This window comes from Podarcis gaigeae, assembly GCF_964106915.1.
Source record: "Podarcis gaigeae genome assembly, chromosome: 16".
NCBI classification, from domain to species: Eukaryota; Metazoa; Chordata; class Lepidosauria; order Squamata; family Lacertidae; genus Podarcis; species Podarcis gaigeae.
In genome coordinates, this window is record NC_139693.1 from 11730716 (window position 1) to 11753091 (window position 22376).

Here is a 22376-nt window from a genome sequence, read left to right on the forward strand (position 1 = left end):
CTCACCCCCTCCCTGCTTGCAGAGAAAACATTTGGTCAGTTTGGGTGTCAAAATCATAGCTGTCAACTTTTCCCTTTTCTTGTGAGGAATCCTATTTGGAATAAGGGAATTTCCCTTAAAAAAAGGGAAATGTTGACAGCTATGGTCAAAATGGTTTCAGTCTTCCTGTGCTGCTCCAGACCTGTGGTCCATGTATCTATGTATGTTCTTGGTTGGTACATTTATGAACATTTATTATATATATAAAACCTTAAATTTTTTTATTACACTGTGACCAGGTGACTTCTGTACCTGCTCCACCCACTGTCCCAAGTAGCGCTGCTAACTGGATGCACAGGTTCAAGCCTTCTCCCTTCATTGGGTGCATTCTCTTTAGTCTAGATTTGGATCACATCCACACTATATATTTAAAGGTGCTGGGAGTTGAAGCTCTGTGAGGGGTCCATTGTCCTCTTGACACCCCTTCAAACAGGACTGTCCTCTGCAAAGTAAGACACGCGGTCACCCTATCTGGAAACGAAACAGCTAAAACCGCAGCAGAAGAGAACCAAACGGAGTGCAGTCGAACCTAGGGACAACATTTCAACGTATTTCAACATTTCAGAAGAAAAGGCATGAAGCAATCAGGAGGCGGGGGGAACGGGCCAGACGGGGAATAGCTGCACCGGGGGACCCTACACGAGAAGGGACCTCTGAAGGACGGTAAACGCGGCTGGACCGGAAGTGCTGTGTTGGCCGGCGCGGGGAACTCCGTGGGGACCCCGGATACGATGAAGGGGGCTTTGAGCAGCTGAGGATCCTAGTCCCCCTGACCCTTCTCCCTCCTTCGCCTCGGGGAGCAGTAACAGAAGCGTGGTGAGCACCGGCCTCTGCTCCGTCGCCATAGCAACGGTGTCACACCGTCTCCCTTCCCATGCCGAGAGAGGGGAACCGGGGGTGGGGTGGGGTGGGGTATTGAACGGGGTCTGGGGGCGTCGGCGTGGGGTTGCTGCTGCGCTCCTAGGAGGAGATGGAGAGGCTCTGCTTCCAGGGGTGCCCAGAGCCTCCATGATGCTGCAGTGCTGAAGGTTGCCCAGTAGCTGCAAGGGGAAGAGGAGGGGCTTTAGCATGGAAAGAGGGAGAGAGATCTCACCAGGGCTTCTGAGTTCCTAAAATAAGAGGTTGCAGGGGCTTAGGAGTGCTTGCGTCCCACAAGCCAGCAAGCCCTTGCTCTCTCGTCCTAGGAGTGTGCGTGATAGAGACGTAAAGGCACTCTGTATGTGCTCAGATGCCATCTCCGCAACTCCAGAGGCATTTACGTAGCTTGCAGGCTTGTCGTTGGTTTCCTGGTAAAGGTTTGGGCAACATTTCCTCCCTACAGAGATGGGAAACCCATTAAGATGCTCTATCCCTAGAGACTGTCATGGGATTTGATGGATTCTTGAATGCTCTTAGGGGTTTTTGGACAGTTAGACAGAGCTGGCAACCCTGGTCTCTGAAGAATGATGAGCTGTGAGGGTCCAAACATGATCGCTCCTGTAGAGCCCACACTGCTCCTTGGCATTCCCAGGAGCTGTAGGCAGTGAAACAGGCAGGGAATCAGGCTGCTGAGATAGATTTGCTAGGCACTTTGAGGATAAAAACTACACTTTGGAACTCCCTGCCCCATGATATTAAGCAATCACCTTTACTGTACTGCTTTTGGCACTTGCTAAAATCGTTTTTGTTTAAGCAAGCCTATGCAGACATGTTAATCTGGGATGCATATCAAGACATAGTTTTACAGTGGTGCCCCGCAAGACGAATGCCTCGCTAAACGAAAAACCCGCAAGACGAAAGGGTTTTCCGATTTTTTAGCGGCTTCGCAAGACGAATTTCCCTATGGGCTTGCTTCGCAAGACGAAAGCCCATAGGGAAATCTCCGGGGACAGTGGGGAAGCGCAGCGCGCCTTCTCCTCTGTTCCCGGACCTGTCCTAAGGCTTGCGTTGGGAGGTCCGGGAACAGAGGGGAAGGCGCGAAGGGCTTCTCCTCTGTTCCCGGGGCTTGCGGTGGGAGGAGGGTTTTTCCTCCCCACCGCCAACATTCAGAACAGCATTCTGAATGTTGGCGGTGGGGAGGAAAGCCCTCCTCCCATTGCAAGCCTTCAGGACAGGTCCGGGAACAGAGGGGAAGGTGCGCAGCGCTTCTCCTCTGTTCCCGGGGCTTGCGGTGGGAGGAGGGTTTTTCCTCCCCACCGCCAACATTCAGAACAGCATTCTGAATGTTGGCGGTGGGGAGGAAAGCCCTCCTCCCACTGCAAGCCTTCAGGACAGGTCCGGGAACAGAGGGGAACGTGCGCAGCCTGCTGCCCCGCGCGAGGGGCGCTCTTAAGCAGAGCGCCCCTCGCTCGGGGCCGACATTCGCCGCTTGGAGAGCCCTGCGGGGAAGTCCTGCAGGGTTCCCCAAGCTGCGAATGTCTGCGCCGCGCGAGGGGCGCTCTGCTTAAGAGCGCCCCTCGCGCGGGGCAGCAGGCTGCTATCCGCAGCTTGGAGAGCCCTGCGGGGAAGTCCTGCAGGGTTCCCCAAGCTGCGAATGTCTGCGCCGCGCGAGGGGCGCTCTGCTTAAGAGCGCCCCTCGCGCGGGGCAGCAGGCTGCTATCCGCAGCTTGGAGAGCCCTCTGGACCTCTTCTGAAGGCGGGTGGGGGGCAAAAGTCTTTGTCCCCCCTGCCTGCCTTCCCGGGGGATTTTAAAATGCTGGCGGGTGGCAGCGCTGCCGCCCGCCAGCATTTTAAGATCGCCCCGGACAGCGGAGAAGTCTCCGCTGTCCCGGGAAGGGGGGGGGAGCAAAGACTTTCGCCCCCCCACGTCGGCCTTCAGAAGAGGTCGGGGGACAGACTGTCCCCAAACCTGGTCTGAAGGCGGTTTCCATAGGAACGCATTGATTGATTTTCAATGCATTCCTATGGGAAACCGTGCTTCGCAAGACGAAAAACTCGCAAGACGAAAAGACTTGCGGAACGAATTAATTTCGTCTTGCGAGGCACCACTGTATTTTATAAAGTATGTATTTTTTAACTGCTACTTTTCTTTTGAAAATAAATTAGGCTAAATTGTTTTTATCATCAGATACTGTGGATAACTTAATGTGTATTTTGTGTTGTATCCAACAATGTTTTACTCGCAGCAGACCTACTAAAAACAATAGTTTTTTAGTTTAATTAATTTCAGTGGGCCTACTCTGAGCAGGACTAACACTGCATGCAACCCTTTATATTTTATTTAAACTGCTTAGGGGTTTTTATGGTGTGTTTCTTTTTAATCTTGTTAACTTTTTAAAAAAAAAAATCTCTCATTTTTGCATTACTTAGATGGCATGGTTATGACAAGTCCAGTTGAAGTGCCCAGTGCACTGTCTAGTCTGGCTTTATGGGATCAGATTCAGCTTTTGAGGCCTGAGGATGTGGACAAATTACATTGAATCATTTGGCTAAACACATGCCCTTTCGATCCTTGTTTGTTGTGGTTTCCTTGAGCTGGCCAGAGAGGGCTGACCAGGTGAGTCCAGAGTGTGGTAAGTGCATTATTGTGTGACAGTGCCTACTGTTTTAAAAAGGTGGTTGTTTGTCTGCTGCTTTCTGACAATTACGGTACCTCCTGGTTGCAAATACGCCCCTCCTTAGCAAGGGGCTCAAGAGGGTAGTGGTGGCCCACCTTTGAGAAAACTGTCTTGATATACAGTGGTACCTCAGGTTACTTACGCTTCAGGTTACATACACTTCAGGTTACAGATTCCGCTAACCCAGAAATATTACCTAGGGTTAAGAACTTTGCTTCAGGATGAAAACAGAAATCATGCTCCGGCGGCGTGGCAGCAGTGGGAGCCCCCATTAGTTAAAGTAGTGCTTCAGGTTAAGAACAGTTTCAGGTTCAGAACAGACCTGCGGAATGAATTAAGTACTTAACCCGAGGTACCACTGTATTTCTATCTAGGTTTAGACCGGGTTTTAGTACTGAATAAACCTTGGTTGAGGGGCAAGGGGAGTGTGACCACGTTACTCTTGCTTAATCTCTTTGTCCTGTGAGTTGGCAGTACCATTTTATAGTTGTTCCAATCCTACTTACAGGACCAGTTTCAGAGAATGGCATTGGGTGACTATGAGTTTCCTCCAACTCAGTTGTTCTCAGAGTAGATGTACTGAAATTAATGAACCTACCATGCCCATTCATTTCAGTAGGTTCACTCTGAGTAGGAACACTGCCTCTAACCCTATATCTCGGCCCCCTGGCAATTATGCTGCAGAGTGCTACATGTTAGCATCTGGTTCCTGATTCTGGTTGCTATCTATATGACGCCGTTGGGAGCAGCCGTTTGGGGATTTGGAACACAATGCCATCAACATGCTAGGGACGCCCAGCTCTGTTTCTCTGTTACATTGGAGTCAGGTGAGGCTGTACAAGTCCAGGACCAGTGTCTGGAAGTGGTGATTGGCTGGATAAGGGCCAGTAAGCTGAAACTGAATCCTAACAAGACAGAGATCTTGTGTGTTTACAGCTCTAGGAATTGGAATGTCTGCCTACTCCGGGCAGGGTAGCACTCTCCCAAAAGAAACATGTTCATCATCTGTGTGTATTCCCTGGAGTTGTCTTTGTCACTGGAGCCCATGTGGCTTCAGTACCTGTGAGTGTCTTTTTGTGTCTGCTTTGGCTGGAGTAGCAGTAATAACCATTCCTGGGCTGGTATAGCCTTACTACCATGTTGTACACATCGGTAGCCTCAAGTCTTGATTGCTGTAATGTGCTCAACGTGGGGCTGCCCTGGAAGCTGCAACTAGTGTAGACTGCAGCAGCTAGGGTGGCAAGCGCGGTGTCCTTCTGTGTACATTTTTACACCACCAATTTAACTGTCATGAAGAATCCTGCAGTGTATTAAGGGTGCTGGAAACTAACTCTGTGATGCCAGCGCCGTTAGCAAATTACAGTACTGAGGATTCTCTGGGGGAAGCCCTGCCTATTAAAGTGGTGTAAGAGTGCTTTAAATGTATGGTGTGGGTGGTATCTTAATTTTTCCCTACAGAGCCGTGTGTTGATCTTTGTTTGGTGCTCATCTCTGCAGGCCCTGCCATGAAGGTGAAATTAAAAAACGTGTTTGTCATCTATTTCCTGGTGTCGGTGATCGGCCTGATGTATGCACTGCTGCAACTGGGTGAGTAGCAAAGGAGGGATGGAGGTATCCTGCTGTATTTATTTAATGGACTTTCCAATATCTATTAGCAGGCAATACCTTTACAGTGGTGCCTCGCAAGACGAAATTAATTCGTTCCGTGAATTTTTCCGTCTGGCGAATTTTTCGTCTTGCGAAGCACGAAATCCCATAGGAATGCATTGAAAATCAATTAATGCGTTCCTATGGTCAAAAAAAGTCCAAACAAAGCCAAATTTGGTACAACAAGAGTTTATTAAGTGCTCTTTAAAGTCACACATACTGTAAAGAGCATTTCAAAATTCAAACCCAGATTTTTTTTAAAAAAAAACAGCAGAGTGGCCCAATGGTCACAGAAAATCATAAAAATGCAGGGGGGAAAACACAAGCTTCCAGATTCTTGCAAACCCCTCCCCAACTGTTCCCCCCGCCACCCAGCACACAGAAATTCAAATCCAGATTTTTTTTTTTTAAAAAACAGCAGAGTGGCCCAATGGTCACAGAAAATCATAAAAATGCAGGAAAAAAACCACACAAGCTTCCAGATTCTTGCAAACCCCTCCCCAACACCAAGTCCTTGAATTCCAAACACCCCAACCCAAAATCCAACCCCCCCCAAAAAAAAAGTTTTAAAAGCTTAACTTACCAAATGGCTGCAAAAGAAGTTTTGGAAAAGCTTCAAAAATCACCAAAGTCTTTAAAAACCTCAAAAAAGGCTACTATGTACACTGCGTTCTATGAGTTGCTCCTCGAAGTCAAGTCACAACTGTATTAACGGTGTTAAGAAAAAGGAAACAAACTTGCAAGATGTTTTCGTCTTGCGAAGCAAGCCCATAGGGAAATTCGTCTTGCGAAGCAGCTCAAAAAACGGAAAACCCTTTCGTCTAGCGAGTTTTCCGTCTTGCAAGGCATTCGTCTTGCGGGGCACCACTGTATTTAGGACCAATCAAATTATGAGCAAACTTTTGAATTCTCAGAACTCTTCTATAAAGCTAGATATTTATCAATGCTGGGTAAACGATAGCTGACTCGATGTTAAAACAGCAAAGTCTGTATTCAATCATAGTCTTATGATGGCCTGCAGGAGAATATAGAAAATTTGACAAGGCTCTACTGCAAAGAGGTATACCCTTCTGGGCCCTCCAGATACTGCTGGACTCCCAACTTTACACATCTGGAAGTGTGTTTGATATGTGATCCCTGATTGGTTGGGACATGTGTCTAGGATAGGGTAGATAATCTCCAAGTGCTGCTGAACTACAACTCCCATCATCCCTGACCATTGGCCATGCTGTCAAGCTCGTGGGAGTTAAAGTCCAACATTATCATCTGGAGAGCCACAGGTCCCCCACTTCTGATTTAGAATGTAACCCTTTGCCTCCACCCTACCTTACATTGTTCAGAGCTATATCCACACCATACGGCTTCCTTCCCCTTCTTCTCCTGGGAACTTGTTAAGGATTCTGGGAATTGTAGCTCTGTGAGGGGCTATTTACAGTTCCCAGAATTCTTATATATACTGTATTGGCCCAAATATAAGCTGCACCCACAAATAAGCCACACATTTAAAATTCATGGGGGGAGACAATACCCAAATATAAGCTGCTCCTTTAAAATTGGGTTACAGGCTGAAAATTGCTGTGGTTGGTAGAATTGTAACTCCGAGCCAATTTAAGCCTTTGATCTTGCAAGCCCACAAAAGTTACCGTACATTTGCAAATCACTATTCAATTGCTACAATTCTGCAGGCACTCACACCCGTAAATGGCAAATGAACAGTCTCAAGCTCACAAATCAGCAATAAAACATTTTATTGTTCCGTTTTACTATATTTCTGTTTCAGCAGCGATATCGTAAAAGCCCATTTTTGTAAGGTCGCAAATCTAAGCCGCACTTTAACTTTTAACGGTTGGGATTTGGGGGGGAAAGTGAGGCTTATATTCAGGCCAATACAGTGTATACATATATGGATATTATTGCAGCAGTTGTGTGCTGATGTTCCTCCCTCTGGCCTCAGGACAGCCCTGCGACTGCACCCAGCACCTGAAGTCAGCCAGCGACCTCATCCACACCAAGGAGAAAAAGCTGTCCCAGTTGCAGAATGAGCTGAAGAGGCTCCAGGGGCGGGAAAAAGTCCCAGAGCCAGCAGAACAAGCTTTGCCAGTCATTTATGCCGTCACGCCCACCTACGCTAGGTAAGGTGCCAGATCCTTGGGGGTAGGGGGCAGTGTCGGTTCTGGGTCATAGTTCAGCAGCTGAGGGCATGACTTGCGTGAAGAAGGATCCTGGGAAGGAAGGACTGTGAGAGAGGTGCTGCTGATCAGAGGAGACGCAGGGGCATAGGAAACTGCCTTAGAGTGAGCCAGACCCTCGGGTCCCATCTAGCTCAGCATTGTCTACACTTCGACTGACAGCGACTGCAGGCTTTCATACAGGAGTCTATGTCTAGCCCTACCTGTAGAAGCTGAGGTTGAACTTGGGACCATCTGTATGTAAAACAGATGCTCTGACACTGAGGTAGAGCTCTTCCCTTAAGACACGGGAAGCTACTGTTAGAATTCCTGCTCCATGATTACAGTCATGGGATTGTTGTGTATCACATGACTCCACAGAGTGGGAAGTGACGGAGACAGGATGTTTGTGTTACTGTGTTCTGTGAACACTATTGTCCTTTGTTATTTCTCTTTGCTGTTTGATGCTAGAGAGAGAGGGAGCCATGTTGCAGTGCTCCATGTGTGTTTATATGTCAATAAAGTAGATTAGCCAAAATGCTGAGTTGCTGAGGTCTGCCACGTGAACTGCACAGACTAAGTGTGCCGATGTCTGTTGGCATCGGTCGCTGTGATGTTTGGGCAAGAGAAAGCTTTTGAAGCTCCCGAACGAACGACCAGGAGGGAGAGAACATGTGTCTCTGCCAGGGTCCTACTCGAGTGTAGGGCGAGCTCCTGACAGCTACCATATACCAAGTCAGACTACTGGTTCATCCATCTCTACATGGCAGTAGATCTCCTGGCTTTCAGGCAGGGGTCTCTCCCGGCCCTGCCTGGAGATACTAGAGATCAAACCAGTAACCTTTAGCAGGCAGAGCAGGGGCTCTACAACTGAGTTACGGCTTTTCCCCTAAAAATAAACAGAAGTTCCCATCTTTGTGGTTCTCAATAGCAGTCTGATTTAAATAGGACCATATCCAATAAGCTTATTGTGCTGTCCAAAGCCCATGGCAATTACATTATAATGTACCAAAATACATATGTAGTGATAATAGAAGATTCCTGTGTTGGAGGGGGTTGGACCAAATGGTCCTTGTGGCCCCCTCCAACTCTATGGCTCTATGAAACAAATAACAAACATTGATAGTATAAAGAAAAGAAGAATCAGAAGTACCAACAGCTCACCCAACTTCAGATTAAACCTCCCAGTCTCCAAAACAATTTATAGCAACATTATCTAATTCTCCCTTTCTAATCCAAGAGCCACTTTATGTGTCCCAAAGCAGTTCGTGTCGCTCCAAATAAACTGAGCCGTTTCTTCCAGTTCTGTGTCCAGTTCTGGGCACCACAGTTCAAGGACACTGACAAACTGGAACGTGTCCAGAGGAGGGCAACCAAAATGGTCAAAGGCCTGGAAACGATGCCTTATGAGGAACGGCTAAGGGAGCTGGGCATGTTTAGCCTGGAGAAGAGGAGGTTAAGGGGTGATATGATAGCCATGTTCAAATATATAAAAGGATGTCACATAGAGGAGGGAGAAAGGTTGTTTTCTGCTGCTCCAGAGAAGCGGACACGGAGCAATGGATCCAAACTAGTAGAAAGAAGATTCCACCTAAACATTAGGAAGAACTTCCTGACAGTAAGAGCTGTTTGACAGTGGAATTTGCTGCCAAGGAGTGTGGTGGAGTCTCCTTCTTTGGAGGTCTTTAAGCAGAGGCTTGACAACCATATGTCAGGAGTGCTCTGATGGTGTTTCCTGCTTGGCAGGGGGTTGGACTCGATGGCCCTTGTGGTCTCTTCCAACTCTATGATTCTATGATTCCAGAAATCTTTCTTCGATCACTGTATAAAGGACAGATGAATAGATAGTGAATAGCGTCTTCCACCAGATATTGGCCACAAACACAGAATCTGTGAAATAGAAACCCAAGAAGCTGCCTTATACAAAGTCGGACCATTAGCAGTGATTCTTCAGGGGTTTCTGACAAGGGACATTCCTTGGCCCTGAGACCTTCTGCACGCTCTGCTACCAAAGCTGTGGCTAGAGCCCCTCTAAATCTGTCTCCCCGATTTCTCGCTTGCTTCCTTCTCTCTGGCCTCCTCTTCCCCAGGCTGGTCCAGAAGGCGGAGCTGGTGCGCCTGTCGCAGACCCTCCTGCACGTGAAGAACCTGCACTGGATCGTGGTCGAGGACGCGCCGGCCAAGACGCAGCTGGTCTCGGAGCTGCTGGCTCAGAGCCACCTGCGCTTCACGCACCTGCACACCGAAACGCCCAAGGAGCACAAGCGCAAGGAGAGCGACCCCAACTGGCTGAAGCCCCGGGGGGTGGAGCAGCGGAACCTGGCCCTGCAGTGGCTGCGGGAGAACCACGAGCTGGGCAAGAAGGCGGTGGTGTACTTTGCGGACGATGACAACACCTACAGCTTGCGCCTCTTTGACGAAGTCAGTGCCGGGAGGAAGGGGTGCAACAGAATTGGGGGGGGGGGGCGGGATTGCAGTTCTCCTAGATTCCAGAACATGTTCCATATTCTTCTTCTTCTGAAAAACAAAACCTTTTATTTTAACAAATATAATGGGGAGGAGGCGAAAGAAGCATTGTCAGATAATACTAACAGTACAAATCTTCCATCGGTTCTGACTTAGCCCCCATCTGTACTGTACATTTAAAGCAGTATCGCACCACTTTATTTTATTTTTTTAATTGCTAGGAGGTCCCTATTCCTCTTTACAGAGCTATAATTTTCAGAGTGGTTTTACAATCAACCCCTCTTCCCAGGCAGGGGTGCCAACTTGAATAGGGACCTTGGCCCCTAAGAGTTGGCTCCCGTGTTCCCAGGGATTTAACAAAGCTTAGGGTTTGGGTGGGATTCTGTGGGAGTGAATGGATACTCTGCTATCTATCTATTCTGCAGTTGTGTCAGTTTCTACAGACATAGGTGCCTAAGTAGCAAGCCTCATAGCTGACAGCGGGGGGGGGGGGGGTGTTGAACAGAAGGAATTAATCCTTACATACTAAGGCTACAGTCCTAACTTATGTGACTTACATGGGAGAAGCCCACACTGAATTCTCTCAGACCTCCATCTAAGTAGACATGGCTAAGGTAGCGTGGCAAACGAGCATGTGCAGGATTGTTGGGGTGCTTTATTGGGGAGAGGTTCCAGGTTACCACAAGAGATGGGAATAGACAGATTGTTAAACAAAGAGCTGCAACCAGGCAGCGTTGGTCTCCAGAAGGTTTTGTTGTCGTCGTTCAATTTATATCCCACCCAGGGCTGCAAACACAGCCACACTTTTTAAAGAAAGTGTTCCAGTAAATGGAAGCATTCTAAAAGCAGTTTTATCAAACTCTCTCTCTCTTTTTCTTTCTTTGCTCCACCCTGTCCCCAACCAGATCCGCTCCACCAAGCGCGTCTCGGTGTGGCCTGTCGGCCTGGTGGGAGGCCTCCGCTTTGAGCGCCCCCTGGTGGAGAACGGCAAAGTGGTGGGTTTCTACACGGCCTGGAAGCCCAACCGGCCCTTCCCCATGGACATGGCCGGCTTTGCCGTGGCCCTTGATCTGCTCCTGGCCAATCGGGAAGCTCACTTTGACTTGCTGGCCGAGCGCGGCTACCTGGAGAGCAGCCTGCTGCAGTCGCTGGTGTCGATTGAGGAGCTGGAGCCCAAGGCTGACAACTGCACCAAGGTGAGCAGGTTGGCAGACATCAGTAAAACTGCTGGCACATTTGTAAAGCTAAGCAGGGTCTGGCATGGTTTCAAATCGGATGGGGACCATGTGTTGAGATTCCTGCATTGTAGCGGGTTGGATTAGGTGACCCTCAGGGTCCCTTCCAATTATATGATTCTATTGAGTCCCCTACAGATTCCCCTACACACTCGCCAATGCAGCAACTATTTCGGACCTGACAATATTTTTGACTGCCACAAGGATGGGGAACCTGTGACCCTCTAGATGTACAACCCCACCAGCCCTGATAATTGGCCATGCTGGCTGGGACTGATGGGAATTGGAGTAAAATAATAATAATAATAATTTATTATTTATACCCCACCCATCTGATTGAGTTTCCCCAGCCACTCTGGGCGGCTTCCAATCAAGTGTTAAAAACAATACAGCATTAAATATTAAAAACTTCCCTAAACAGGGCTGCCTTCAGATGTCTTTTAAAAAGAAGATAGCTGCTTATTTCCTTCACATCTGAAGGGAGGGCGTTCCACAGGGTGGGCGCTACTACTGAGAAGGCCCTCTGCCTGGTTCCCTGTAACCTCAATTCTCGCAATGAGGGAACCGCCAGAAGGCCCTCGGTGCTGGATCTCAGTGTCCGGGCTGAACAATGGGGGTGGAGATGCTCCTTCAGGTATACAGGACCGAGGCCGTTTAGGGCTTTAAAGGTCAGCACCAACACTTTGAACTGTGCTTGGAAACGTACTGGGAGCCAATGCATATCTCTCAGGACTGGTGTTATGTGGTCCCGGCGGCCGCATTCTAGCTGCTGCATTCTGGATTAATTGCAGTTTCTGGGTCACCTTCAACGGTAGCCCCACGTAGAGCACGTTGCAGTAGTCCAAGCGGGAGATAACTACAGCATGCACCACTCTGGTAAGACAGTCCGCGGGCAGGTAGGGTCTCAGCCTGCGTACCAGATGGAGCTGGTAGACAGTCGCCCTGGACACAGAATTAACCTGCGCCTCCATGGACAGCTGTGAGTCCAAAATGACTCTCAGGCTGCACACCTGGTCCTTCAGGGGCACAGTTACCCCATTCAGGACAACAGCTGAAAGGCCAGGAGTTCCCCATCTCTGCTTTACACCTCTGTAAGTGCATTTAATAATATGATCCCTGATTGGTTGGGACATGGAGACTACAGGTCCCACCAGCTATTTATCATTAGCCATGCTGGCTGGGGTTGATGGAAGTTGGAGTCCATCAACGTACAGAAGACCACAGACTCCCCACTCCTGGACTGCAACTTCCATCAGCTCCCGCTGACACAAAACTGTGCTGTCTCCAACTGATGGGAGTTGATGTCCAAAATATCTGAAGGACACCTGGTCAGAGAAGGCTGCCGTGAATCCTGATTGGTGTTTTAGCAGATGACCAGGGCAAGGGGAGTGTGTGTGTGCACGACACTCGTTAATACATGGTTTCACTTCCTCAAGCAGCAGGAAGTTTGCAGCAGCTATTTTAAGGTGGTTTGTCTCAGACAAGGCAGGCCTGATGACAGTCAGATTCCCATTGAGAAGTTCCTTTTTGAGATGTTGAGAAGCAATTTAGCACCGTTGGTACAGTCGCCCCCAAGGGCAGATGGTCCTACTGCCCTTCCTCACATAATGGTTGACGGTGGTAGCCGCTGTGAGTGGAAAACCTTTGTATGTTTGCCCCCGAAACAGTACATGTTTGAAAAGGAAAAGGGATGGGGTGGGAAGAGGAAAACACAAGCAAACCCGGGCACCAGTAGTAGAGAAATTGAAACAGAAACACCGCTTTTGATCTTGCAGGTGCTCGTCTGGCACACCCGGACCGAGAAGCCCAAGATGAAACAAGAGGAGTTGTTGCAAAAGCAGGGCCTGGGCTCCGACCCCAGCATCGAGGTGTGACTGGGCCCCCTTTGGCCACTGAGACAGTGGCAGTGCCTCCGTGGGGCGTGGGAGGAGCTAGAAGGACTCGGCCAAACTCGATTGGTCGCAGATGCTGAAGTCTTTGACTGCCACTGCCCTGCCCATCCACAGACATGGGCTGCCCAGAACTCTTTTTATTTATTAAGGATGAGCTCCCTGTTCTCGACCCCCAGCATGGAAGGAACACTCTGTCTCCAGTGAGAAGAGACTTGATTCACAACTGCTGCTATCCCCCGCCCCCTCGCCTTCCTACTGCTGGGGAAATGTCTTCTATTTCAGTGCCCTCCCTCTTTAAAAACATTTCTTCGTTGAATGCTGCAGCTTCCTACTGGTGAAAAAGACCCCTTTGCTTTCCCCTGCTGGCTGCTCTGACCGCCCGTCCCCCCCAAAATGCTTTGTTCCCTCCTCCCTGGCAACATTTGTCTTATAGTCTGACTGCTCTCTCCTGTAACAAGAGTGCTTGAATGGCGTTGATTGGTGTTGGGAAGGGGATCTAAGTGAAATCCAAAAGTTCATTCCTTTGGGAAACCCCCCCCCCCCATTTTAGCCATTTATCTTCTACTTAATAAAACCAGTTGCATAAGCGAGCAATCACAACACTACTGTAAGTTCCTGAGCCACATCCCAACCCACAGGAGCAAAACCAGAGGAAAGAGGATCCCCAAATATAAAGTCTCAAGAATCCAAGTGACAATGAAATCATGTCAGAAGTAATGGATCTTTAAACGTGAATATGGAAGCATTTACAGATTATGTGTATGGAAATTACAAGATTCACATTTGTATTGTGAATTTGTATTTTATGCACATATATTGGCACCTGCTTATGCCTGTCTGTGGGAAGGGAAAGGGTGCAAGGAGGTTAAGCCTGTAGTAGCCCTTACTGCAATTCTTCAGAAGAAAAGTTGGGAAAAGCTGGAAGCAAAGATAAGGATTCCTGTGTTTCTCCTGCTGACGTGTTCTTCCCCCAATCATATCATTTTTCTTTGAATCAGGCATGAGGGAACCTATGGCCTTCTGGACATTGCTGGTCTCCAGCTCCCTGATGCAGTTGGCCCTCTAGGACTGATGGGGGCCGAAGTGCAACAACATCAGGAGGCCCCACAGGTCCCCACCCACCCCTTCTTTCTAGGAAGGACAGCAGCCCTTGCCAAGCCAGGGGCCTGATCCTGGGGAGGGGCTGGTTCCTGTTCCCCATGAGCTCTTGAGTGTTTCTGCGCTGTGTCCACCCCAGTTTGCATGTGTTGGTGGCTGTTGCAGCAACTTGCATGCTGACCGCTCAATAAACATGTTGACTTCCGCTGCTTCCTCTCATTTGTACCTCGGCCTGCCTTAAGAAGCCTTGATTGACCCCTGTGTAATGCCGGGTGGTCCTCCAGGGGTTCTTGGACTCCAGCTCCCATCAGCCAGTATGACTATTGGTCAGGGGCAAGGCTGATGGGATATGTAGTCTAGCCACATCAGGAGGGCCTGACAAGTTCCCCATCCCTGCTCTGTTGACTGACCTCCTGTTATTGCAGTCTTCAGCAACTAGGTGCCATCTGGATGTTTTGGACTACAATGCCCATCAGGGCTGAGATGGGAGTTGCGAGTCCAAAACATCTGAAAGGTGTCCCAGTTGCTGAAGGCTGCTTTATGGGGTCTCCATAGCTTCCATCTCCACCGTGGACAATGTCTCTAGCTACCCCTGCCCCTTTGGTCTCTCCTGCCTCTCCTAAGGTGGTGTGTTCTACACACACAAACACAACCACACAAACCTTAAATTCTGTGCCCAGACATGCCAAATCCTGCACCAGTACAAAGTGAATTCTGCAAGTTGCCCAAATCATGCAGATACAGTGGTACCTCAGGTTACATACACTTCAGGTTACAGACTCTGCTAACCCAGAAATAGTACCTCAGGTTAAGAACTTTGCTTCAGGATGAGAACAGAAATCGTGCTCCGGTGGCACAGCGGCAGCGGGAGGCCCCATTAGCTAAAGTGGTGCTTCAAGTTAAGAACAGTTTCAGGTTCAGAACAGACCTCCGGAAAGAATTCAGTACTGTACTTAACCCGAGGTACCACTGTATGTCAAATGTGCATTCTTGCTTCTTTTTTGCGTAATGTCTTGGGTGTTTTTTGTTTTCCACTCTTGGAGAGGAGGACAAAGCTTAGGCAGGCGCTGGTGACTTGCTACGAGCTACTGGGAATATTATTCACAGTGCAAGCCTATGTGTGTGTCTATTCCGAAGTAAGTCACATTGAGCTCCATGGGAACTTCCTGTTTTGGGGAGATTTCAGCAAGCATCACCCACACAAGGTGATTTTTAAAAAATGAAAGCTAAGAGTCTCCGAAGAATTAAGAAACCACTGCGGACATGCAACCCTGTGTTTCCTCTTGTCCCTTCCTTCACCTTTCTGGCATCTTAGTCAAACTTCACAGTTAAATCTGCTTTTTTTTTGTTTGCGAACTGATTGCTGCAGACGCCAGGGGATCTCCCCCCCCCCCCCGCATACTTTGGCAATGCTTGTACAGTGCTTCACATCCAAGCCAGATTAGTTTCTGAAATGGCTCTCCCATACCCCGTTCATACCTAAGCATCTGTAACAGGGGTGGGAATCTCAAGCCTGGTGGCCAAATGTCGCCCCCCAAGCCCCTCTGCCTGGCCCTCGGGAGACTCTCTGGGCCACACAGCCTACTGACCCTGCTTCACTCCCTGCCTGCGTGTTTTCTCCTGACTGGAATATGCCCTCGAATGATGAGTTTTCTTGTTTCCCAGGGCAGAGAGGAGAGTGCGTAGAAACCACTTTTTTTACAAGAGTACAAAAATTAACATTCATTGCTCTGTCTGCTTTCACCTCTTGCCCCACCCACCATCAACACATGGCCCTTGGAAGGGAATGCGGCCCCTGAGCTAAAAAGGACTCCCAATTCTTGATCTATAAAATCCCATGCATTTGTAGTTGTTTAGTCGTTTAGTCATGTCCAACTCTTCGTGACCCCATGGACCAGAGCACCCCATGCATTTACAAACCTGTAAATCCCATGCATTTACAAACAAAGACTCCCAGTTCTTGAGCTATAAAATCCCATGCATTTACAAACCTGCCTCCCAGTATCAAGGCAAAAATTCACACTCAAATCTGTTCTAGCTGGCTATACTTGGTGGAAGTATGAAACTCTGTGGCTTGACCATATTGAACACCTTGGGGACAAGAGACAAGCCTGGTGTCACTGACGCCCTGTTTTCCACACCAGACGGCGTTTCCTTCATCGCTGCAGAACTACACCTTCCCTCCCAGCTTCTAGGAGTGGCAATCGGGGCTTCCAAGGAAGAGGGTGTGTCTTCCGGTCAGACATGAGCCTCAAGACAAATCCATTTCAGCTTTTTAAAAAATTGCAGCCAACATCTCAGGAACTCGTTTCCAGTAGCTTAAAGTATTGCCCAAGAAGCTGATTCAATAGCTGTGGTCAGCATTCGCTAGGTTCAACATGTGCCTCTTGCCAAGCTGTATGTTCTGGGAACCATTGAAAAAAATGATCAAGGAGCTGGTAGCAATTTTCCAGGTGAAGGCAGGTGCATTAGGGCAAATGTTGTGCTCACCAACCTCAGCCAGACCCCACCTGATTGCCTTCTCCCGTGCAACCAGTCCAGAGGGTGGCCTGGCCCGTCAGCTTCCTCCTCCTTCGTTTCAGTATTGACCCTTGCAGAACTCAGCAAGGAGGCTCCACCAATCAGGGCCAGATCAATAGCTTTAGATACCCTAAGCACTTAAAATATTTTGGTTCCCCCATGTATTTCTAATTCAAAATACAGTGGTACCTCGGGTTAAGAACTTAATTCATTCTGGAGGTCCATTCTTAACCTGAAACTGTTCTTAACCTGAGGTACCACTTTAGCTAATGGGGCCTCCCGCTGCTGCCTGTGCACAATTTCTGTTCTCATCCTGAGGTAAAGTTCTTAACCCGAGGTACTATTTCTGGGTTAGCGGAGTCTGTAACCTGAAGCGCCTGTAACCTGAAGCATCTGTAACCCGAGGTACCACTGTAGAAACAATAATAAACTGTAAAATAAAATTGTATTCTTCAAAATGAAACAGAACCTACAGTAAGATGGAAAATAATGTTTATTCTTGTATTCTTCCCCTTTATTTTATTTTTTTTGGGGGGGAGGAATCTCCTACTTTTTCTAATTGCAAAGTCCTTGATCAGATCCTCGAAACTAATCTTACGTAACACATCTGCTTCTGCACTTAGTAGAGATGAGGCGTCCAGCCTGCCTTGCTGCATAGTTGCTCTGTCGGGATTTTTAATATTCTTCAGCTAAGAAAATGAACACTCAGCTGATCAATTTGTGATCATTACCGGCAATGGAAAATGTCTGTGGTGCTCCCCTTCCCTAGATGCCTTAAGCATGTGCCTATTTTAGTTATTCCAGCCCTGCCACCTATTCTTGCCTTTTGCTCGGCCTGCTGTTGGTCTTCCTGCGTTCTGCCCTATCACTCCCAAAGGGCTCCATCTATGAAGAAAGGTTACGACATTTGGGAGTTTTAAAATTTGGAGGAGAGGCGAGTAAGGGAGGACACGATAGAGCTGTATAAGGTTATGCACGGTAGGGGAAAGTGCATAGGAAGATGTTTTTGCTCCCTTTCTCATCATTCTAGAACCTGAGGCTATCCAATGAAGCTTAGGACCCCGAGGGTCATCTAGTCCAACCCGCTGCAAAGCAGGAATCTCAACACGCGGTCGCCCACCTATTGGGAGATTCAGGGCAGACAGAAGGAAGGGCTTCTTTACACAGCACTTAGTTAAACTGTGGAACTTGCTTGCTCCCAACTGGTGGCAGTGATGGCCACCAACTTGCGTGGCTTTAAAAGAGGACGGGAGAAATTAATGGAGGAGAGGGATTCTATATGGTCACATTCTCCCTCTACTGTCAGGAAGCAAACTGCCTCTGAATATCAGTTACTGGGAATCACAAGTGGGGAGTCATTCTGCACAGAAACAGTAAAGATGTTTGTACCTTTAAGAACAGTTTCTGTGAGCTCTGGGCTGATTGGGTACAGCTGGCCATGGCTACAAAAGGAGAAAAGCTGCAGTTTGAACTCTGCCTGCAGGAAAAACACCCAACAAGCTTCGCCGTTTGTTGTTTTGAAATAAAACCTTTATTTTGGTTTGGTTTTACACCAGTCTCATGGTGTCACAGTTTCTGTCATCTGCCACCAGTGAAAAACCCCCTCTAACATTGCCGCTGCGTTCAGGTCCTGTTTGCCGGTTTCCCATCAGCATTTGGTTGGCCACTGTGTGAACAAGATGCTGTACTAGACAGGCCTTGGGCTTGACACCAAAGGACTCTTCTTTTGTCGAACCTCACAAGAGGGACGAGACGAAGCAGCAGTTCCCTCTGGGTAATTGATCCGACCAACAATGCCTTTGGAGGGCCGATTGGGGCCCCTACTGACTCCACCTTGTTCACTGGCCTCAGACCTGAAGTTCACTGGCCTCAGACCTGAAGTTCGCTCAGACCTGAAGTGCAAGTGGTGTTGGGAGTTGGATGTCCACACATCCTGTCCTGCTGGAAGAATAAGTTCCTTCAACAGCTTCTGATTTTCCAGGCTGAAAAAATCGAAACCACCAGCCAGGGCCAGGAGCCAACAGAAGTCGCTTATCTGTATAAAGCTTTCACCAGACACTTCCTCCTCTGCGACTTGCTTGAGAATGCAAAGAGTCTTGTATTCCCTATAAAAAAAGTTATTTTTCCTTTATTTTTTCATTTTTTGTATGTTTTTTTCCTCTTTTGTATATGCAATATGTACATGTATTTGTAATATGTACAGTGGTACCTCAGGTTAAGTACTTAATTCGTTCTGGAGGTCCTCTCTTAACCTGAAACTGTTCTTAACCTGAAGCACCACTTTAGCTAATGGGGCCTCCTGCTGCCGCTGCATGATTTCTGTTCTAATCCTGAAGCAAAGTTCTTAACCTGAGGTATTATTTCTGGGTTAGCGGAGTCTGTAACCTGAAGCATATGTAACCCGAGGTACCACTGTATCTATATGGCTAAATCAAGAGAGAGAGAGAGAGAGAGAGAGAGAGAGAGAATGCAAGAGTCTCCAGTCCTCACGTTCCCTAGCTGAGGACCAGTTTCCAGCTTTAGGGGCTGAAGAAAATAAAGTAAAAGCTCCTTTGCTTGGCCAAAGGAGCTAGGGCAAGCTATAGGCATGCCTGGTCATCTATTTCATGGTCTTCCCTTCCTGAGGGTAGGCAGTTTATGATTTGCTGAGGCCCACAAATTCAGAGAATGGGCAGACTTCAGGCTTGCAGGATCAACAAAATAGAGCCAGTGAAAGCTGCTCCAGTCAGGCTAAGGAAGTGCTGCCCCACCAGTCTGTAGTCTTCCTACAGACTGCCTCCACTTGCCTGCCTTCTGACTTACCAGCTGCCTAGGGGATGGCAGCTCCCTCCATCAGAGTTGTTGCCTGACAGAACTTGTCAGGGAGGAGGTGGAGGACAAAGCTAGAATTGGTTGGCTCTGCCTGCCATTGGATCTGGCGCCACCTACTGGTGGGCTCCCTCCCTTCAGCCCAACCAGTCCCAATGGGCACCAGCCACCACTGAACAGAACCCAAGGTCTGCCAATCAGAGCTGGGTGCACAATAATGGTTGAGGGGTAGTGGTGGCAGCAACCCAGAAATAAGGAGCAGTGTGCCTGTGAGCACATGCTCGGCCAAGGAGTTTATCTTCCTGACACCTGCTTCTCTTTTTTGCCTGTGAAAGGGCCAGATCACTCTTACCAAGGGTCTGAACTGATTCAATAATGATAATAAGAATTAATAATAATTTATTTGTACTCCGCCTATCCGGCTGGATTTCCCCAGCCACTCTGGGCAGCTTCCAACAAAGATTAAAAATACATTAAAATGTCACATATTAAAAACTTCCCTGAACAGGGCTGCCTTCAGATGTCTTCTAAATGTCAGGTAGTTGTTTATCTCTTTGACATCTGATGGGAGGGCGTTCCACAGGGCGGGCGCCACTACCGAGAAGGCCCTCTGCCTGGTTCCCTGTAGCTTTGCTTCTCACAATGAGGGAACCGCCAGAAGGCCCTCGGCACTGGACCTCAGCATCCGGGCAGAACAATGGGGGTGGAGATGCTCCTTCAGGTATACTGGGCCAAGGCCACTTAGGGCTTTAAAGCTCAACGCCAGCACTTTGAATTGTGCTCGGAAATGTACTGGGAAACATGCAAGTCTCCTGCCCTGCTTCCAGCTATTTCGGCTCTCTCTCTCCCCCCCCCCTGCACCCCCTTCAGTGGTGGCTTGTGCCCAATGCGACTGGTAGAGCAGATGGCAAAGGAGCCCAAACTCTAAGTGGAGGTGGAGCTAATGATAAGCAGAGAAAACTGACTCAAGGTTTCTCCCCATCCTCTTCCCTGTTGAACTTTACAAGGACAACACTGAGATTAAGGAGGAGGAACATCAGTGCTTATCAGGAGTAATGATAAGCAGTGCTAACCCCTGGGACGGATGTACGTAAGGAGTCTGGCATGTTGGGGTTGGCAGGGTGCCTCCTAAGAACATACAAAGGGCCTGGCTGCTGGATCAATGGCCCAACAAGGTCAGCATCCTGTTCTCACAGTAGCCAACCACAGTGCCCACCTTCGATTCCCAGCAACTGTTATTATTCAGAGGCATACTGCCAGTTCCGACGTCTCTGGCCTCTTATTTACAGAGAGTCCAGGGGGTGGCACTGCTTGCCAGCTTCCTCCTCAGTTTTGCTTTTGTAAAATTCAGCAGAGAGGAGGAGGAGGAGGATGGGGACAAAAAAAGAGAGAGATTGAATTGGCTCTTCCTGTCATTGGCTCTGGCGCCACCTACTGGTGGGCTCCCTGCCTGCCACCCCATTGGTCCGCACTAACCTGTGCTCTGACCAGCAGCAAGGACTCTTAATAGCTCAGTTATGAAGAGCCAGCACAGACTCCAACTCCTATCAGCCTTAGCCAGCATGGCCAATGGTCAGGGCTGATAGAAACTGAAGAGGTGGTGACATAGGCTCCCCCCATCCCTGGGCCAGTGTGATGTAGTGGTTAGAGCACTGGACTAGGATCTGGGTGACCAGGGTTCAAATCCCCACTCAGCCATGAATGTCACTGTGCAACCCTGTGAAGGGGGGACAGTCACAGCCTCTCAGCCCAGCCTACCTCACAGGGTTGTTGTGGGATAAAGAGGAGAAGCTCATATACCAGCTTGAGCTCCTAGGAGAGGTGTGATATAAACCCAATTGCTTTCAGTTGCTGTTTTTAATTAGTCAAGAGGTATGCAAATGTTATTAAGTAAATAAAAATGATCAATCTGAGCATGAGTCTCTTGAACAGGGGTCAGCAGCCTTTTTCAGCCATGGGCCGGTCCACCGTCCCTCAGACCATGTGGTGGGCTGGACTATGGGGGGGGGGAATGAATGGATTCCTATGCCCCACAAATAACCCCGAGATGCATTTTAAATAAAAGCACACATTCTACTCATGTAAAAACACCAGGCAGGCCCCACAAATAACCCCGAGATGCATTTTAAATAAAAGCACACATTCTACTCATGTAAAAACACCAGGCAGGCCCCACAAATAATCCAGAGATGCATTTTAAATAAAAGGGCACATTCTACTCATGTAGAAACATGCTGATTCCGAGATCATCCGCGGGCCGGATTGAGAAGGCGATTGGGCCGCATCCGGCCGCTGGGCCTTAGGTTGCCTACCCCTGCTCTTGAACCTCAGGGCATAGCTGTCAACCTTCCCTTTTTTTTGCAGGAAATTCCCTTATTTCAGCACCGTTTCCCGCTGCTATCCTGGATTGTTAGATATCCCGTAGACTGTCTCCGGGACAGGTGAGGCTGCTGATCCCTTATTTTCAAATCCAAAAGTTGAGAGTTATGCCTCAAGGTCGTGGGTTCGAGCCCCACCTGGGGTGAAACATTCCTGCATTGCAGGGGGTTGAACTAGATTGACCCTTGTCCCTTGTGGTCCCTTCCAACTCTACAGTTCTATGATTCTATTACCATCTTGCCTGCCTGCCTGCCTGCCTGCCTGCCTGCCTGCCTGCTTTCCACAGCCCCTTCGGTTTTCCATGGAGAAATCAGGCGTTAGGAGGACTTTCCCAACTCTTTTCGATCAATTGGAGAACCTCCAGCGGATATCTCCCACCGCTGCCCCCTCTCCCCTCTTTCCAATTTGGTCCAGCAGAGCGCCGGGGTCCCGTCGCCCCTCCATCTCCCCGCTGGCCAGTTCTTTCCTGTGGGCCCAGCCGAGCGCTTGAGAAACTAACTTTTTTAAAAAAATGAAAAACCAAACAAAAAATCCCAGCTAGGCGCGAGCGAAGACAGCGCGATGCAAGACTTGTGTGTTTTTTCTCCT

General features: G+C 48.7%; 1 protein-coding gene and 1 long non-coding RNA gene across 4 annotated transcripts; both read left to right on the forward strand.

Annotated features, from left to right (window-relative positions):
• Positions 1-490: 490 nt before the first annotated feature.
• Positions 491-14286, forward strand: B3GAT3 (beta-1,3-glucuronyltransferase 3). 3 transcript variants are annotated; one of them, XM_083715997.1, is made up of 7 exons: positions 491-855; positions 3328-3530; positions 5073-5162; positions 7177-7354; positions 9481-9811; positions 10762-11052; positions 12867-14286. In XM_083715997.1, the coding sequence occupies exons 2-7, from the start codon at positions 3455-3457 to the stop codon at positions 12963-12965; spliced, it is 1065 nt and encodes a 354-aa protein (XP_083572123.1). In that variant the 5' UTR covers positions 491-855; positions 3328-3454; the 3' UTR covers positions 12966-14286. The 3 variants fall into 3 exon arrangements, with proteins under 3 accessions (XP_083572123.1, XP_083572125.1, XP_083572124.1); XM_083715999.1 differs by having other exon boundaries at positions 657-855; positions 3328-3514; XM_083715998.1 differs by lacking the exon at positions 491-855 and adding an exon at positions 967-1067.
• Positions 5184-6741, forward strand: LOC310833603. The gene is made up of 2 exons (XR_014558837.1): positions 5184-5250; positions 6100-6741. It is a non-coding gene; the product is annotated as an uncharacterized lncRNA (long non-coding RNA).
• Positions 14287-22376: the final 8090 nt, after the last annotated feature.

What these genes read in the sequence shown, in the direction of transcription:
- B3GAT3 (XM_083715997.1), top strand. Translation starts at nt 3,455, where the DNA reads ATGCCCTTTCGATCCTTGTTTGTTGTGGTTTCCTTGAGCTGGCCAGAG. An exon ending in CCAGGTGAGTCCAGAGTGTG is followed by an intron (nt 3,531 to 5,072) that starts GTAAGTGCATTA and finishes TCATCTCTGCAG; the next exon opens with GCCCTGCCATGAAGGTGAAA. An exon ending in AGGCTGACAACTGCACCAAG is followed by an intron (nt 11,053 to 12,866) that starts GTGAGCAGGTTG and finishes TTGATCTTGCAG; the next exon opens with GTGCTCGTCTGGCACACCCG.